The sequence below is a fragment of the Lactuca serriola genome, chromosome 3 (genome assembly GCF_051521515.1).
Source record: "Lactuca serriola cultivar US96UC23 chromosome 3, Lser_US96UC23_V15, whole genome shotgun sequence".
Lineage (NCBI taxonomy): Eukaryota > Viridiplantae > Streptophyta > Magnoliopsida > Asterales > Asteraceae > Lactuca > Lactuca serriola.
The window spans coordinates 28,619,321-28,638,291 of NC_136410.1; the positions used below are offsets into that span (position 1 = coordinate 28,619,321).

The 18,971-nt window shown below is 36.1% G+C and overlaps 4 protein-coding genes across 5 annotated transcripts; 1 reads left to right on the forward strand and 3 right to left on the reverse strand.

The window, feature by feature from the left end:
• Positions 1-7,856: 7,856 nt before the first annotated feature.
• LOC145091755 (26S proteasome non-ATPase regulatory subunit 13 homolog B) lies at positions 7,857-10,126 on the forward strand. Its single transcript, XM_079029545.1, has 6 exons — positions 7,857-8,125; positions 8,558-9,004; positions 9,073-9,153; positions 9,221-9,417; positions 9,500-9,599; positions 9,692-10,126. The coding sequence occupies exons 1-6, from the start codon at positions 7,976-7,978 to the stop codon at positions 9,875-9,877; spliced, it is 1,161 nt and encodes a 386-aa protein (XP_078885671.1). The 5' UTR covers positions 7,857-7,975; the 3' UTR covers positions 9,878-10,126.
• A 662-nt stretch (positions 10,127-10,788) lies between these two features.
• On the reverse strand, positions 10,789-14,642 carry AE7 (MIP18 family protein (DUF59)). 2 transcript variants are annotated; one of them, XM_079029547.1, is made up of 6 exons: positions 14,541-14,642; positions 11,689-11,844; positions 11,472-11,576; positions 11,279-11,378; positions 11,127-11,172; positions 10,789-11,048 (listed from the first exon to the last, which is right to left on the reverse strand). In XM_079029547.1, exons 2-6 carry the CDS (start codon positions 11,817-11,819, stop codon positions 10,948-10,950), a joined length of 483 nt encoding a protein of 160 aa, XP_078885673.1. In that variant the 5' UTR covers positions 11,820-11,844; positions 14,541-14,642; the 3' UTR covers positions 10,789-10,947. The 2 variants fall into 2 exon arrangements, with proteins under 2 accessions (XP_078885673.1, XP_078885672.1); XM_079029546.1 differs by lacking the exon at positions 14,541-14,642 and adding an exon at positions 12,369-12,525.
• Positions 14,643-15,143: 501 nt separating this feature from the next.
• LOC145095103 (uncharacterized) lies at positions 15,144-16,499 on the reverse strand. Its single transcript, XM_079033044.1, has one exon. The coding sequence runs from the start codon at positions 16,497-16,499 to the stop codon at positions 15,144-15,146; it is 1,356 nt and encodes a 451-aa protein (XP_078889170.1).
• A 1,346-nt stretch (positions 16,500-17,845) lies between these two features.
• Positions 17,846-18,603, reverse strand: LOC145095105 (uncharacterized). Its single transcript, XM_079033045.1, has 2 exons — positions 18,555-18,603; positions 17,846-18,450 (listed from the first exon to the last, which is right to left on the reverse strand). The coding sequence occupies exons 1-2, from the start codon at positions 18,601-18,603 to the stop codon at positions 17,846-17,848; spliced, it is 654 nt and encodes a 217-aa protein (XP_078889171.1).
• Positions 18,604-18,971: the final 368 nt, after the last annotated feature.

Sequence of the window (18,971 nt, forward strand, 5' to 3'; positions counted from 1 at the left end):
TTTACAAATGTAGTCATGGACGGATTTGCCCATATCGATTGAGCATAGATGATCACAGGCAGAGAGCACGCTAGCAACTGTGATTTCATCAGGTTTAATGTTTGTGTTCTTCATGTCAATAAAGAGACTTAATGCATCAGATAATTGAGAACCGTTGTAACGCCCCGATTCTCAGGTATTGTTTAAATAAGAATTTTTGGGTTAAGCTCTACTCGACGAGTTGGTTGACCTACTCGTCGAGTAGCAGCATGGTGGGATCGTGTGTTAAGTGACCTACTCAACGAGTCCATATTGGGACTCGGTGAGTAGGAGCTGGCAGATGAAACCCTAAATCACGTGGTTTGCACCTCTATTTAAAGGAGCCTCAACCTCCTTTGGCCTCTTTGCAGTCTTTGTGACAACCCGATATTTTGAGACAATAAAATGTAACACCAGTCAAATTTAGGCCAAAATATAACTTTCCTAAAAATATTATTTGGGTTAGATAAAGTAGTAGGAATCATATCAATGTTTTCGTACATATAAAGAACCCTAAAATCCGAGTTATAACGGAGAAGTTATGACCAACCGAATATTCTCGACAAAACCAGGCAACACCGATTAAGCGAAAAACGCGAAGTTTCAATACAATAATTTTTAGCCTTAGGTATCTAAACGAAAGTCGTAGATTACGTTAAACCATGATCATGCATAAAAAGAACGCCCAAAACGGACATCGTATGAAGAAGTTACAAATTTTCTAAGTTTCGTGACAGCGGTAGACAACTAAAAACTCGAAATAGAGATCGAGCGATTTTTAGCCGACACAACTTAAACGAGAGTTGAAGGTCTCGACAATAGTAGTTCAATGGTAAAAAGACAGACGAAAACGGACGTCGGATAAAGAAGTTATGGATTTTTAACGAAATTATCGTGTCCCGGCCTATTAAATAAAATATAAATAAAAATAAAGTCAAAATTAGCCGACGAAGTCTAAATGAAAGTTGTAGATTATTTTCTCACATTCGCGTGGATATAAAGAACGTCAAAAACGGAGCCCGTATGCAAAAGTTATGGATTTTACAAGTTCGAGGCACACACACCAAGACGATTTACGCCCAACGTACCCTCGTACGCCCAGCGTACTCGGATGCTAGGCTCCAGATTGTCCACGTCCCTTCGATGCTTCGTCCGAGTATGCGGTAATCACTGACGTCGCGTACGCCCAGCGTACTCCGAAATTACGCCCAACATAACGAGTACGCCCAGCGTACTCCGAAATTACGCCCAGCGTAATCCCTCTTTCAACACCTATAAATATCATACGAGGCTGCCCGGATTTGTTTGCTTCCTTACCCATTTCTTTCACCTTGGAACCCCTCTAAAGCCCCTCTAAACCACCTGAAACTCCCGGTACACCCCTAGTACACGACGCAAGGTCCGAAGCCCCGAGATTCCCGAGAATCTCGCCACTTTCCGGTCGGAGCGCCGCCCGAGAAAAAGCTCGTTTTCTTCAAATCACACATTTTCTTCGGTGAGTTCATACCCATATAAACAACATTTTCAAATATGTTATCAATGCTTTTTATACACTTTTAAGGGGGGGGGGGGGATACAAGTAAACACACGATTATTATCGTGTGTAACCTACAGTTTCATTATATACTCTTTTTAAATTAAATATGTTGTTATACATATACGAATCAAACACTTTATCTATACTTTGAGTATATGTGTTCATTTATGTCACTACAAAAGTTACACTTTACATAACGAGTGAGCATTTCACTAGGGTTTACTATACAAACGAAACAAACTTTTGGAAAAACTATAATAGTTTACGACAAACATTTTTACATGTTAAAAACTCTTTATCAAACTGTCTTACATACTTTATGATTCCTTTCAAACGCTGTTAGAATCATGTTTCTAACAAAGGTCTTCCTATATTTAAAACTGTTCTTATCAAACAAACTACTTTCAAATCATTTTATAAACTGACATCAAGTCATCATTTCTTATTTATTAAATTTTTCAAAGGTTTTACAAAACTTCTTTTATATTTTTATATTGGCAAATGCATGTCTATATATGTATAGTTATATAAGTAATGTTTGAAGGACTTAGGACGACTAGCTCGCTTTATTTCCTTTTCCTCGTTGGGATGTGGCATTAGGGCATCGGTTATTCATCCGAATGTCGTCTAAATATTAGTTATATATATCATATGTACATATATAGACATAAAAGTTTCCGTCAGTTGGTTCACCACCTTTGAGTAGCAAAGGCATATTTCGGTTATACACATACAATACTAGAAACTATAATAGGTATAGTTAGGAGATACTACTTACCATTCCAAGTACAAGGGATCACACAAGAGTCAGTTTATCCATGAGTCTATACAAATACATTACATACTATATGAGGAGATACAATTACATACAATTACAAGGAATACAATTTCAAGACATACAATTACAAGAGATACGATTACATAAGATAGCGTACTAGATATTCATGAAATTTTACATACTACAAGTACCATATCAAAGAGATATTTTCATATACAAGAACAAATGGACATTTTCATATGTAAATCTGTTTTATACTAGGTTTTGTGAGACATTTCACGTACTTTCGAGTATGCATTATTAAGTCCTGTATTATATACCATAATCCCTTGTAGGGGGAGCGTGATACTTGTGTATAGATCTATACGGGATTGACAATCCCGCACCTAAACTGTTAGCTACAGTTAGACCGGCATGTCTGGGGTGACAAATGTCATAACATTCCAATGCCTGAAGAACGTTGTTACAGGCAGTATGAGTCATTAGCATGGTTATAAAACTCACATGGAGTATTAAAAACACGTTGATTTACGGGGTTATCAAATACCTTAGCGATTTTATACGTACACAAATCTACTATTTTAGGCATGAAAAACACTATTGCAGTTCATTGTGTGACTTTTAAACTACCACCCACTTATGGGCAAGTATTGGATTTCTAAAAGCAAACATTAAAAACAGTCGGGTCTTGGTAGAAGACTACTTTTTCTACTAGTAGAAAATATGGGATTTTCTAGGGTTTTCAAACATTTACAATTACTTACAAACATGTTCATTGGTACAAACATTCCTTCAAACATTTACAGGTCTTTCTTTACAGTTTTACAAATCAAAGTCACATAAATATTTATGAACTCACCAGCATTATTGTTGATACTCGCTTTCAAAATAACTTGTATTCTCAGGTCACAAATAGACAGGTACGACTGCCAGGTTTTGTGAAGACGGAGCGGTCAAGACTCGTCTTTTATTTTGAATATTCATTTTGTAGAATTATACTATGAAAGAACTCACATGTAATTAAAATTATACTATTAATGCAATGGATGATGTTGTTGCTTGTTTACTACTTTGCATTGTTGTGATACATTACATGACGTCCTTCGCCCCAGAACATTTCCGCCGTTCTTGGTTTTGGGGTGTGACAGATTGGTATCAGCCCCTTAAAAATGGGATTGTTGGACAACACAAGTAGACTTAGAGACATATAGTCAAAACTGGGATGATATAGCCTGATCAACTATATTATCCGAGGGTTGACTAGCATGTGCCTAAGTGTGGTTGTGAGTTGCAACAAGTCTAAAAACTTACCCACAATACCACAATGAGAACAATAGAACATAAACCTAAAATACTATAGGAGTATTTTGTGTATTACTATAAAATACTTATGTGTTAGATTCTTATACCCCAATTATCGCATAGCTTCTTTGGGTAGAATGCTTGGAAACATGGAGCGAAGAGCAAGATCAACCTATGTCGTCTAAAGGAGACCGAAACTACTACAACTTAAACGAAGGGAGCTCAGCAGACAAAGTTCTACAAATCCTGATCCGTAGAGTTGCCCGAAACGAAATTCAGGGCAAGACGACTCTCCATTATATTGAAGAGGTTAAATGCCAATGCAAGAATGCATACCATCCACACCAATCGTCTTGAAAGCACTCATGAGAGATCTGAGTGAGACCATGAGACCCTGCTGCAAGCATTAGCTAAAACACGAGCTGAAGTCATAGAGCTACGAGTACGCCAGAGAGTGTACGAAAGACACCTGCTTGATAATGGAACGTCAATTGGCTGAACTAAGAGTTCACTAAAAGGATGACCACCGCGAGTAAAAAATACTTTATTTCCCTTCCTTGTTTAAAGGAATCGTTTTCCTATGTATGTCCTATGTAGCATTTTTCTATGTAACTATCTTATACTGTAAGTATGGTTAGTTAGGCCTTTATGCGGCCAAAACCTTTCTGCTCTGGATATAATGTAAGACCTTCTTCAAGATAAAATTTTCCTAAACTTATTACATCTTAAACATCGATGATATTGACAGTCGGCTAACTTCCGTGTCACTCTTTGTTCAAAAACCCTCATCATACCTTCGTTGGAGTCTATCTGAAACATGCTTTAGTCAAGTCATTGGACTATAGTAATTTAACTCCGGAGACATTTCCAAGTCTCTTTTAGTGGTCGGATCATGTTATTCACCAACCAACGATACCTCGGCTTGAACGACAAACGTCTTAAGACCATTCTACAAACATACTTCTACTTTGTACTAGGACTGCATCATAGGGATGTAGGTCAAACCATCATGAACATACTTCCAATCCGTACTAGGACTTCATCATAGGGATGTAGGTCAAACTTTCGAGAACATACTCTTACTCTTTACTTAAGCGACCAAAATACATTTAGGATCAACCAAAATCGCTCACAAAATCCTTTTTCTTTCGTGTTATAGAATCATGTCGCCGAAGAAAAGTAATCAACCCATCAGCCAAACACCAACTCTTTAGATTGATGCAGCTACCTTTCAAGCTGCAGTCTCAGCTACCGTGACAGTTGTTCTGAATCACCTTAACGCTAACAACGCAGATGTTAGCGGGATGGTTTTCAATAATTCCAATCCAAGTAACAACCAAGTACACCCACGAGTAACAAACTACCACGACACTCCGAACCTCAAACCAAAGAGCAATAAACGAAAATTCCGGGATAGAGTTAAAGGCAAATCACCTCGAGGGACAAACAAGAAACCATCATCGGTGGTAGCCTTCGCAGCCACGACATCTGCAACTCCTACTATCCCTAACCCGGCCAGACAGTATGCTGGAAACCTACCGAAGTGCAATAAGTGCAGCTTCCATCACCTAGGTAGTTGTCGTCTGTTACATTGCAAAGACCTGCAACAAGAACAGACACACTACCCGCTTCTGTAGGACTCGGGTCCAACACATTATTTCAACCACCAATGTCAAATTTTCTCGGATATGCCATCTATGTGGTTTAATGGGACACTTCAAGAGGGACTGCCCAACAAAGAAGAATGACAGTGGAATAGGGGGAGTTTGACCTCAGAATGGAAAAAGACAATGAAGGACCCAACTATAATAGGGACTCACTTCCAATCGTCAACATTATGTATGCTGTTAATCATGTTTAAAACTAGTGCAACTCGAGCCTTATCTTTTGAGAGATCCCGTCAGAAAAGGGGACCCTCGTGCTACGTATACTTGCCTTTTGTAGTATACCTTGTTCACAACAATAGTCTTGTAGTAAAACCAAAGTATTGTAACTCTGTTAAAGTTGCACTGTTGTGTTTTGTCTGTAACACCCTTATGATCAAATCTAATACCTTTATTTCCAAGTAAGTCTGATATCATCATACAACTTGACTCAATTTGATCCTCGCTATACCAGTTTCGTGCGTACTTCTCCTTCTCCGAAAAACGTATTTCTAGCGAAACCGTCATTCCAGAACACCGAAGTACTCATGCATAGAGTACCTCATGTTTCTTATCCTTTCCAAAGAAAACTCAACAAAACTCCCCGAAGTACCACTCGTGCAGTACGTCAAAGTTCAATCCAAAGACCCACCTTCTCAATCTTAATTATACGACTCGTATACCCGAGACTGTGATTGATGAACCAGGTATGAGCTATACTATAAACTTCAGGACGGAGACTGCCCAAGACTGCGAGTGATCGTGCTTTCGTAAGAATAAACTTAGAAATACCTATCCTTTTCCCTAATTCATGAGTAGTCATACTTTCTTTTAGATCTTCACGACAGCTAATCCACCCCAAGGTTTTGACATCATAATCAGTAGGAGTTGGTTAAGTCTACATCGAGCCGACATCAGGTGCTTTGATAAAGCAGTTCGTCCTAACCTCCCTAAACAACGAAGCCCTAGTTATTTACAGCGACGAACCAAGTACGAACCCTCTCATCATTTCATGTATGCAAGCTCAGAAATGCTTACGAAAGGAATATCATGCATTCCTTGCACACATCGCCGAGACGTGCCGAGAAGTGAAGGACATTCAGAACATCCAAGAAGTACGCGGTTTTCCCAACACCTTTCCAGCAGGACTACCGGGATTACCACCACAACGTCAAGTCGAATTCAAATCGACTTAGTTCCAGGGGCTACCCCAATAGCCAAATCACCTTATTGTCTAGCTCCAACCAAGGTGCAAGGACCTCCTAGCGAGCTTAACAAACTCCTTAGAAGGAGATTCTCCAAGCCAAGTTTCTCACCATGAGGAGCACCAGACTTGTCTGTAAACAAGAAAGAGTGTTCCAAACACTAGAGTAAGCCTGGTGCACCGCACCGAAATTATCCCTCCCAAAAGGGGATAGAAGATTTTGTGGTGTAATGCGATGCATCAAACTAAGGGCTTGGTTGTGTTCTTATGCAAGAGGAAAGGTCACTACCTATACCTCAAGACAGGTTAAGACACAAGAAGTTAACTATTCAACACATGATCTTGAGTCAGGAGCAACGGTAATTGCTCTGAAGGTCTGGAGACAGTACTTGTAGGGTACAAGGTGTACTATGTTCACAGACCACAAAAACATTCAACATACATTCGACCAAGAAGAGTTATCACCCCAGTGAAGGCAAACGAAAGAAGCAAAGTCGTATCCCGATAACATAAAACCTTATGTTTTATCTTCAATTAGGCTGTCAAATGTTGCTTCTTAATGTTTAAGGAATACTTGATATGATTTTACTATTTTTATTTTAAAAGTATATACACACTATGTGTAGCTATGTGCTCTAATCACATGCATTTAATGATGTTATGAATTTTAATTTGTTTGATAATTAATAGTCAATGAATATTATTTGTTTGTGGATTATTAATTGATAGATGAAAGTTTATAATTTCAAACGTTCAAATTTTGGATTTCGATTTTGGTATCCGAATTCGTATCTGAAAATTCGGATATCCGAATTTCGGATACAGATTCGTATACCAAAAAATCACTATCTGAAATTTCGGATATCTGGTTTTGAACACCTTATTTGTTGTGTATTGGCACAAATCGGAAAAATATATCTCTAACTCTGTAGACAACTCCATGACTATACTACATTACTACTCCCTTAAAGACTAAAAACAACTGATTTTTTTGTAAAATAAAATACAATGTATGATTTGGTCAATAGATACCGTCGTTAATATGTATTTATCTTATTTTTGCGAAACACAAAATCCTTGTTTGCATATCCCATAGTTATTTCATGATAAATACTAAAATAATGGTTACTTTATAATATTTGACATGCTTTTGGTCCACATTATTGAATTTTAATGGTTATTTTATAATATTTGACATGCATTTTGGTTCATATTAGTGATTATTCTAAGAAAAGCATAACAATGGTTATAAGTTGTAACATTAGCAACTCCAAAAAGAGTTGGGAAAGATAACCTAACAACCCATGTGATATTCGGTTCGGGTCAAAGATCCAGATTGGAAAATCACCAAATTCTCAAATTTATCTCCAATCCCACATGTTCGTTTCTTTGAGCAAAAGAAAACACCGACGATACAGCGGAAGGGTTTTGTATTAAAATCTTCTACCCGGAGGCTCCATCTCGCAGCTCATTGTCGTCGGATTCAGTCGAAGATGGCGGCTCTTCAGTATCTTGATTCTCTTCGTAGTAGTCATCCGGAGCTATCGGATTGGTACAATACGCTTGCCGATCTGTACCAAAGGAAGCTATGGCATCAACTCACTCTGAAGCTTGAACAGTTCGTTGCTCTTGCCGTTTTCCAGGTCTCTTTCGCTTACGTTCATAAGATATTCTATGCAATTTGGTTTTACTGTGAAATGGAACTTGTTGCCTCTTGTGTTAAGAAGTCTAGGGTTTCGCTTTGATTTGATTTTATGGATGTTTGAAAATTTTATCTCTTATTATTCAAATCAAGGGTCTGGATGAAAATTATGTGCCTGGTTAGGCAACAATGAAGTAGGATTTTCACGTTAGAATAGCTATAAATTCTGAAGGTTAAAGAAATAAACAGATAACTACATCAATGTCCACAAAATAAAATACTTATAGAAGAATGGATCTTGAAAAATCCATACTGTTCTTAACTTGAAGAGTACAGGTTTGACAAAGAAAATTAGAGGACCCACTTTTTGGTTAAAGAAATAAAACTGATATAATCCATACTGTTTTAAATCCTTCCATAATCTTTATTTCAGGCTGGTGATGCTCTTATACAACTATATAACAATTTCATAACCGACTTTGAGACCAAAATCAACCTCCTCAAGCTAGCACACTTTGCAGTCATAGTCTCAAGGCAATACTCAGAAAAAGAAGCTGCCATCAGTTACCTTGATGGGGTCATTGAGAAGCTCAGAGCCACAAAAGAGACACGTATAGAGGAGCCAGTTCTTTACATCAAAATGCAAATAGCCGTTTTTAATCTTGAAAAAGGTGATCAAAAGGAGTGCAAGAACCTTCTAGAAGATGGAAAGAGCACTCTTGATAGCATGACTGACATTGATCCATCAGTATACGCCAATTATTACTGGGTGTCATCTCAGTACCATAAAACCCGCCAAGAGTTTGCTGAGTTTTACAAAAGCGCCCTTCTTTATTTAGCATACACCTCAGTAGAGTCTCTTTCAGACTCTTTTAAGCTGGTATGCAGTTATCATAATTTCAAAATGTTGTTTCTTTCTTTAAGCTTTGTAAATGTTTTATGTTTTAGGATCTTGCATTTGATCTGTCGCTATCTGCATTGCTGGGAGAGAATGTGTACAATTTTGGGGAGCTGCTTGCACATCCAATTGTGAGTATTTTGATTTTGTTTTCTTGTAAATTGATATGATACATAATTTGAACGTTTTTTTGTGCAGATAAAGAGTCTGATAGGGACAAAGGTTGAATGGCTGTACTACATTCTAGAAGCATTTAACTCCGGAGATTTAGTGAAATATCAAGAATTATGTCGTGTTCATACAGCTGCTCTTAATGGTCAGCCTGCTTTGGTGGAGAACGAAAAGAAACTTCTGGAAAAGATCAACATCCTCTGCTTGATGGAAATTATCTTCAGGTTTTCTCTTCATTTGATAATCTTTTAAAAGACAAAAGAGTTTTGAGTTTGATTTTTTATATGTAATTTTGTTTGGTTGTAGTCGACCATCGGAAGAGAGAACTATTCCACTGAGCATCATTGCTGAACGGACAAAACTTACGGTTGAAGATGTGGAATATCTTCTGATGAAGAGTCTATCTGTAAGTCCATTTGTATAAAAACAGTTTTATTATTATTATTATTATTAGTAAATAATAATGTCATATATGTTGGCTGTTGATTGCATTTGCAGGTTCATCTGATTGAGGGTATAATCGACCAAGTTGATGGGACAGTTTACGTATCATGGGTGCAGCCAAGGGTTCTGGGAATTGCTCAGATTAAGTCGTTGCGTGATCGTCTGGATGGCTGGGTGGGGAAAGTACACACCGCGTTGCTATCTGTGGAAGCTGAGACTCCCGATCTAGTTGCCTCTTAACTTCTTCTTCATGTCTGTAACAATCTCTTGAAAAAAACTAAAGAAGAGCAGTGTCAAGAGATTAATGTTGAGCTGACTGGTTTTGCACCACTGTGTAATTTGGCATCTGTTTTCAGGCGTCTCTTCTCTTCTCATGTGTACCTTACTTTTTTTTTTTTTTTTTCGTAGAGTTCTTGATTGATTTATGGGTGGATTGGAGTTCTTTTTGGAGATTTTAATATACACAACTGTTGCTTTTCTTTCAGAGAATCATATTTTCACTTCTGACTTGTGTTCCTCTTATGATTAGTTATTACAGAATTAAATTCCATTGAATTCTAAAGAATGTAACATACAATCCAAGTCAATTTCCTTGAATAAAATCATGAATATAGTTCCAATCCCTCCTCATTTGTATAGATGATTGAAATATTCCTTTTAAATACTATCAATGAGAACAGTTTCCTTATAGTCCACCAGATGCTTGAATGTCTACATCTTACACTCATTGGTCATTCTTATGGGCTTGTGCATTGTTACTTAATAACTTTGTTTCTCCTTTAATAATATTAATACATATAATGTTTCTTCTTATCTAAACTTATTCTGTAAATGATCACGAAAATAATGGAAGCGTATACAAAGGAGTTCCATACTTGAATGGAATCAAATATATGGTAATTTTATAATGTGTTAATTTACATCCCAAAGTCTTTTGATACTAATCACATGTTGCTGTTCCTACGATTTGAAATTTGAAGGATCACATCACATACAGGTCCAACCAAAGAGCATGGTAATATTTTAGCTCGTGAATGGAATAAAAACTCTATTGACTAGGGGCATCATATGTATGACCTGACCTCTAATGCATGTAATTAAGATAATATCATGCATAAGAAAAAGGTGATTCACCCAAAACCATCAAACCAAACCAAAAAACACAAATAAATTTTATATGTGAAAATATGACTACAAGGATACAAAAAGCTTTCACTAGAAGAAATAGAGATCTACATGTGTATTATTTATAGATATCTAAAGTCTTGGTTGGTTGAACTTTTGTTTCTGTAATGGATGATGCATTCAATTCATTCATAAGATGGAGTCAAACATTCATCAACCATATCAACCAGATTCGGATTTTCCAGTGCAGCAGCAACCCGTTCCTTATCATTCAATTGCTTGTTCACTGCACAACCACAAGAAGAGAATTAAGTAATTATATGTATGCATGTGCATATACAGATTCAGAAAAGAGAATTAAGACCTGCATCTTCAGTCGCATGAGTCCCAGGAGCCACCTTGATGTCAACCTAATAAAGTGAGAGTAGAGTCACCAACATATTTCAATACAACATAATGACCAAAAAACTTTCTTCAAAAAGATTGAATCTGCAATTAAAGTATAAATTTATATACCTTGAAACGGGAAGGAAGGCTGCGCATAAGTTTAACACGTAAACAAAGGCCAATCACAGTCGCCATACTACAATGCTCAACTGTTGGTGTAAAAGTGACACTGAAAACAACTAGTAATTATGTCACACTCACAGAGAGAAAAACTACCATAAAACTTTATAAAAAAAAAAAAGGAAGAAAAAATATAACTTACCGAACATAGCTACGCTTGTCATCTACCTCAATGGCATCTTCTGTAATTACTTTCAGTTCTTCTAGAGAATAAGGATGTTCAGGATCTTTAATGTCTCTTATATGGTGTAACAACTCTTACGCTAAGGAGGACAGGGGATATTCAATATTGTATATTATGTAAAATAGTAATATAAATGAGATTCATGAAAGAAATTAAATGAAGTTGAAGAAGGATATCAAATATTTCTAGTTGGTCAATGAGTTCAGTTGCATATTCATCAAAATCGCCATCACCAGGTCTACTACGAACAGGGCGTTCCTTCTTTTCATATACAACTGGATTTGCATTGATTAAGGCGGGTGCCATTTTCTACAATTATCAACTTCGTTTCCTGCAGTTGCGTGAGTTAAATGTTTGTAATCGCAAGTTACAATAATTCAAGTTAGAGGAAGCACACATAAATTAGAACACTCAGAAAAAAACTAAAACATGTTCACAAATTGAAACAACAACAGATAAAGCAAAAGTTAACGAGCACCTAATTTAGGTGTCATTTTTATTAGGGCTTTGTGAATTGAGTATATATTACAATTTGATTTATTTTTCTTATTACAACTAACAGTTTTATATTTGGACTTATTAACCAGCAAACATGAACCATTTTTGTAACCCTTAAAAACATGAACAACAAACACATCAGATATCATATATGAACAGCAAATCAGAAGTTGCAAACAAGTAGCTGTGGCTATCGAAGGCAGAAAAAAAAATCGACTAACATCGATTGATAATAACACCAACATCAATTGATAACCATGAATTTGGTATCACTTTATATCAAGATTGGCGATTTAAAAAGAAAGCAGAAAAAAAGGAAGAAAGAAAGCAGGAAAAAAAAGGAAGAAAGAATGGAACCTGAGGTGGGCTGCGACAGTGTAGCTCTGGCTATCGAAGGTCTCCGGTCGGTGGCTCCGTCGGTTGAACAACGGTCGTCGAAAATCCTTCACGGCGTTGGCGACCAGAAACGAAAGGCCTAAATCGTAGCGTTTTGACTAATTATATAGGAAAAATCTTCCTGAAGTTTGGTTCTTTATATATACTAGCCTGATAATAGAATTATACAGATAAAATAAGGATAAATGGTACAAAAAATATATTTTTTTTTACGTAGAAATTCAATTTTGACATAGTGTTTTTATTCATGTCAATTTTGACACTGTGTTTTTTAGCTTGTTATAATTCTGACCACTTGACCGGTTAATCAGGTTGCATGCTGACGTGGGATGATGACGTGACATTCTGACATGATAACTGACGTGTCAAAATTGAATTTTGTTTCTCACAAAAAACACTAAGTTTTCATTTTTTTTTTCGATTTTGACACTAAGTTTAATTTTTTCATTCAACTTTGACATTATGTTTTTTTGTTCCAAATGAAACATTATTTTTTCCAATTTTGTTCAATGTTGACAATTTTCTATTTAAAACCGTATAAATATTTTTTTAAATATATTTAAACCGTATAAATATGTTTTTTTTTTCATTTAAAAACCATAGTTTTGTATAAATGCATTTTTTTTACACTTAAACCATATTTTTATGTATAAATATGTATTAGTTATATAAAAATTGTATTTTATATTAAATATGCAACTTTAAAATGTGTTTGGAGGTTTGGAGGCGTGTAATCGATCAAAACTCGGATATCAAGTTTGCAACCCATCAAATTTTTACATCTTATTAGAAGCTTATCGTTAGTTTGATTCTCATGATATAGTTAATGCTTTGAATGATAGAAAAAAAAAACACCATGTACTTAAATAAAAATGTGGTTTTTAAACGAAAAAAATATATTTATACGGTTTAAAATGTAATAAAAAAAATATATTTATACGGTTTCAAATGTAAAATAGACAAAATTGAACAAAATTTGATAAATGATGTTCGATTTGAACAAAAAAAAATAGTGTCAAAATTGAAATAAAAAATTAAACTTAGTGTTAAAATCGAAAAAAGTGAAAACTTAGTGTTTTTTGTGGAAAAAAAAATCAATTTTGACACGTCAGCATATCATGTCAGCATGCCACGTCATCAAAACTGACATGTTATCATGCCACGTCAGCATGCAACCTGGTTAACCGATCAAGTGGTCAGAATTGTAACAAACTGGAAAACACAGTGTCAAAATTGGCACAAAAAAACACGGTGTCAAAATCGAATTTCTGTGTAAAAAGAGTATTTTTTGTGTCATTTACCCTTAAAATAATAATTTTTACCAAATTATTATTATTTAATATTTCTACTTTGAAACTAAGAGGGTGTTTGTGATAACTTTTAAAGTGACTTTTAACTTTTATTTTTTTCTAAAAGTTAAAAAGATGTTTGGTAATTCTGACTTTTCCAACTTTTCTAATAGAGTAAATGACATCTTTTTGAAAAGTCACGGAATCCTGACTTTTCCATCTTTTACAAAAAAGACTTTTTGGCTTTCAAAAGCTAAGTCAAACACCCTCAAAATGTTAATAGTAAATCAAACATATAGTTAACATATTAATTTTATTAAACATTATAGTTTAATAAATGTCTGTAATCGCAAGTTACAATAATTCAAGTTAGAGGAAGCACACATAAATTAGAACACTCAGAAAAAAACTAAAACATGTTCACAAATTGAAACAACAACAGATAAAGCAAAAGTTAAGGAACACCTAATTTAGGTGTCATGTTTATTAGGGCTTTATGAATTGAGTATATATTACAATTTGATTTATTTTTCTTATTACAACTAACAGTTTTATATTTGGACTTATTAACCAGCAAACATGAACCATTTTTGTAACCCTTAAAAACATGAACAACAAATACATCAGATATCATATATGAACAACAAATCAGAAGTTGCAAACAAGTAGTTGTGGCTATCGAAGGCAGAAAAAAAAGAAATCGACTAACATCGATTGATAATAACACCAACATCAATTGATAACCATGAATTTGGTATCACTTTATATCAAGATTGGCGATTTAAAAAGAAAGCAGAAAAAAAGGAAGAAAGAAAGCAGGAAAAAAAGGAAGAAAGAATGGAACCTGAGGTGGGTTGCGACAGTGTAGCTCTGGCTATCGAAGGTCTCCGGCCGGTGGCTCCGTCGGTTGAACAACGGTCGTCGAAAATCCTTCATGGCATTGGCGACCAGAAACGAAAGGCCTAAATCGTAGCGTTTTGACTAATTAAATAGGAAAAATCTTCCTGAAGTTTGGTTATATATATATACTAGCTTTTTACCTGCGCTAAGCGCCGGGCGGCAAAAACTTTCTTTCGGAAGATAGTTTTAATGTGATGATTACTTTCCTTTAGACATGAGCTATTCATTGCGGCCATTTGGTAGACTATTTTGTGTCGAATAGTTCATTTCAACATATAGTTTCTTGCTAGGTGCAAAGTCATACAATACGACAAAAGTTGAGTCTACATCTCAAATAATTCATCTAATAGTTCATACTTGATTTTCCAATATATAAATAACAACAATATGCAACCATGTAGTTTTGTATATTTATAACATTTCCAATATATAAACTATACTAATCTGCAATCATGTTACTTCATCTGCCCTGCATTAAACATCAAATAAGCATCTAAGATACATATTTGAAGAAATTGCAAAATAATAAGTTGTTGATTGTACCTTGTTAATCACATAACACTTCTTTGTACACAACGTTTGATGTGTAGATTCCATCATTATCAAACGTTTTTTCCGGCTTTACTAATACCTTGGTATTGACACGTGATATTCCTCTGGACAACGCCACATAAAGCTGGCCATGTGAGAATACCGATTCTGGTAGATAAACACCTACATTTGGAATTGTTTGTCCTTGAGCTTTATTGATTGTCGTAGATAAACTAAGCCGAATTGGGAACTGCTTTCTCTTAAGTTTGAATGGGAACATCTCATCGTCAGACGAACATAGAGGAATTCTTGGTAAACACACTCTTTTTCCAGCATGTTGGCCAACAACTATCTCTGCATCAATGACATTTTGTTGGAAAGCTCGACATATCAATCTGGTGCCATTACATAACCCATTTGAAGGATCGATATTTTGCAAAAGTATTACAGGGCAACCAGTTTTTAACCGAAGATAATGAGGGGGTAAACCACTAACATTTAGTGAGTTCAAATATTCCATCGGATATAAGTTATTTTTGTCATCTTCCGCTTCATCAAAACTATAGTAAACTTTTTGCTCGCCAGAAAATCGTTCGATGAACTTATTATTAATCTCATCAACACTTTCATTTTTAGTTGACAATATCGCCCTCGAAATGATAAATTTTGAATCGGCGCCGTTGGATTGCAAAGAAGGAAATATTGCATCAATCAGAGCGTCCACTGATTTAGTTTTATCAGTGTATGGAATGGACGTGTTATCAGGTATACGAATATAGGACTCGTCCAATGTTTCCTCCTTTCCATCACCGACTCGTAATAAAAAATCAGAAAACCATGGGTCATTTACCGCTCTCATGTTGATATTTAATCGAAGCCTTTTAACTGAAGCCCATAGTGGCGACATTTGTAAGCTAGAGTCGACAATTTGTGCTCGAGTGCCACGACTCACGACCGACAACACTTGTCTAAAGTCAGTTTCCATGACCATTATCTTTCCACCGAAAGGGAGCTTCTCATCTGTGATGTCTTGCATTGTCCGATCAACTACTTCTACTGCCTGCCTCTTAGCCATTGCTGCTTCATCCCATATGATTACCTTTGCCTCGCGAAGTATCTGAGCCTTCCCACTTTGTTTAGTGATCTTGCACATCGAGTTATTATCAAGATTGAGGGGAATTCCAAATCGTGAATGAGCTGTTCTCCCTCCTGGCATGTTGTTAGCCGCAACACCTGACGTGGCAGTTGCAAGTGCAATAAGACCACGGGCACAAATATTGGCCAACAAAGCTTTGTACAAAAATGTCTTTCCAGTTCCACCGGGACCATCTATGAAGAACACACCCGAAATATTTTGATCCACATGCCTCATTATCTCATCATATGCAAGCTTCTGGTCTGGATTGAGAGAGTCCCGCGCATGTAAGTCTTCGTATTCCACATTTATAGAGTATTCTTCTTACACTTCACGATAGCCTCTTGATTGTAAATCGATGTGTGCACTGACATTTGGAAGGTCGTAATCACTAAGCTTTTTACTCATAGATTCTAGGAAGACTCTAATGTCGATGAGGACCATATTTTTCACTCGCTCGGCACATCCATATTGTTTCCTATAATCTTCAGAAAGAGAATCATATGGTCGTCCCATAACTTGTAAACATTTCCTAGTTCACAAAAAATCAGCATCGTCGCAAATAACCTTCTAAGTGCGCTGGGAAATTGAAATAAGGAAGCCTCTACAAGACATTGTGATAAATTATCATCGGTCTCTATTAAACCTCTTTCAAGAGCTGCTTTTCGAAATGTAGGGTGTAATACACCATTGGCTGTGTATAAATCTTCAAAGCAGGTAGGCCCAGTGATATGACATAAAAGCAGGCGTAGGTAGTATCTCTCTCCTTCAGCTGGATTAGCATAAACAAGTCGACCAATCATTGATTTATGTTCCCTGGTCCTCCAACAATGGTTGCTCCGATTCTATGTAAAATGTTTGGGAAAATCCTTATACAAATATTTTCTCGCATTGGAATCTTCTTTATTCTTCTTGAAAAATGCCGTCAACATTGAATTTTTTTCTTTCTCCCTATCAACAATGTCTTCCATTCTGTCACCGTCTTTGAACCTAACCAACTGTTGATTCGGGAGATGTATTTGCAAGGCCATCACACAAGGGTGGATTTTTGAAAGAGGAAAGCTAAAAACTCGCCATAATGCCTCAGGAGGGGACACATAATGTGCGTCTTGAAACTTTTTTATCTCATCAATAACAACATTTTCTTGGTCTTTATCAATATGGATAACTTGTTTGTCATGGCCCTTATAAACATATTTGAAGAGGTACTTCACAGACTTTATACTCGAACAAACCTCAACGTTGATATGACAATTAAACATCATTAACAACTTTGGGTCGTATGGAGCCACCCATCTGTTATCCAATGATGTATTTCTTACAGTCACCTCAATTCCATTATTTATCCTTCTATATAATGGATATGAGTCCTCTCCTTGTGATGTCTTTTCATTGAATTGCCTAGGATATCTGAAACGACATATTTTTGGCACACCCTGCGTACACGAACTTTTTTCTCGTAAACTACCACAGGGACCGTGCATCATGTGACTTTTGACAAGATCATGCATTTCAGGAAACCTTATTGGGTCGGGAATTTCCGCACACACAAGTTTGTCATAATCGTCTGGATTATTCATCTTTTATCCATGTGTCATTATTAAGAGGAAATGTGCATGTAGCAATCCACGCTTTTGAAACTCTATCACATACACATATGACACCACCACACCGATTATATGTCTCTGGAATAACTGTACCTTGAGATCCTCTAACTTAGCATGAAAAACTCTTGCAACAAGGTCCGATCGATCTTGAGTTGACTGTCCAGGCAATAACTCATCATCGATTTCTTTCCATTTTGGGTTGCACGTCATTGTAAGAAATATATCAGGCCTTCCATCATCTTGAACTAAAGCCATGGCATCCAAAAATCTTCGACGCATGTCACGTGGACCTCCAATGAAACTTCCAGGTAACACAACTCTCTGTCCAACCCTACTTGGTTGAGCCTCACCGGCATTAATGCAATCAACAACGCCCTGGTATAAATCGGCTCTAATTTTGGTTTGGTTCTTTTCAACAAAAACCAAACGTGTAGTCTCAATCTTTATATAGGTATCTACTGCAAACTGCTGGAACAATCTCCCTCCCATCAAAATCACATTATCATTCGACCGTATCTGGAATTTGTAACAATAGTATTCCTGCATACTTACAGTATTTCTGCCTTTTTTTGAAGTAGATCCTGTGATATCATAATTTATGTGAAAAATATAAATTTAATATCCAAATATTTAAGGCAATATCTGTTACATGTTTTAAATATGTAAAAGAATGTTAAAGGCGTACCTTCTGAACCTTCATCATTGTCTTCATTGTCACTATTAATTTCATCCATGGCGACCCCATATCTTGGTATTTTAGGATGCCATCCAGACTCACCATTGGGAAAGAATAAAGGATACGACAAAGGATCATAACAACCAAAATGAGGTTGAATTTCAGTACTATAGTTAGACCTCCCATAGACAATAATACTTCTTTTATATGCAGTGATGTTGTCATTTCCTTCAACCCAAATACTAGCAATCTATGCAAAGGTGTAGTTCAATATGGTGATTCATATGATATGTATAATAATAAATATGACACATTTAATTTTAAAATGAATAAAGATAAATGTAACTATTCACACCTCAGATGTGATCGGCTTATTGTACACCCTTTGGTCAAGCTCCGTCGATGCATTCAAAGCCACTCTATAAT

What these genes read in the sequence shown, in the direction of transcription:
- LOC145091755 (XM_079029545.1), top strand. Translation starts at nt 7,976, where the DNA reads ATGGCGGCTCTTCAGTATCTTGATTCTCTTCGTAGTAGTCATCCGGAG. An exon ending in AGCTGCTTGCACATCCAATT is followed by an intron (nt 9,154 to 9,220) that starts GTGAGTATTTTG and finishes TTTTTTGTGCAG; the next exon opens with ATAAAGAGTCTGATAGGGAC. An exon ending in TTCTGATGAAGAGTCTATCT is followed by an intron (nt 9,600 to 9,691) that starts GTAAGTCCATTT and finishes TTGCATTTGCAG; the next exon opens with GTTCATCTGATTGAGGGTAT.
- LOC145095103 (XM_079033044.1), bottom strand. Translation starts at nt 16,499, where the DNA reads ATGAGGCATGTGGATCAAAATATTTCGGGTGTGTTCTTCATAGATGGT.
- LOC145095105 (XM_079033045.1), bottom strand. Translation starts at nt 18,603, where the DNA reads ATGGATGAAATTAATAGTGACAATGAAGACAATGATGAAGGTTCAGAA. An exon ending in CAATGATGAAGGTTCAGAAG is followed by an intron (nt 18,451 to 18,554) that starts GTACGCCTTTAA and finishes ATGATATCACAG; the next exon opens with GATCTACTTCAAAAAAAGGC.
- AE7 (XM_079029547.1), bottom strand. Translation starts at nt 11,819, where the DNA reads ATGGCACCCGCCTTAATCAATGCAAATCCAGTTGTATATGAAAAGAAG. An exon ending in GACCAACTAGAAATATTTGA is followed by an intron (nt 11,577 to 11,688) that starts TATCCTTCTTCA and finishes AGAGTTGTTACA; the next exon opens with CCATATAAGAGACATTAAAG. An exon ending in GACAAGCGTAGCTATGTTCG is followed by an intron (nt 11,379 to 11,471) that starts GTAAGTTATATT and finishes AGTTGTTTTCAG; the next exon opens with TGTCACTTTTACACCAACAG.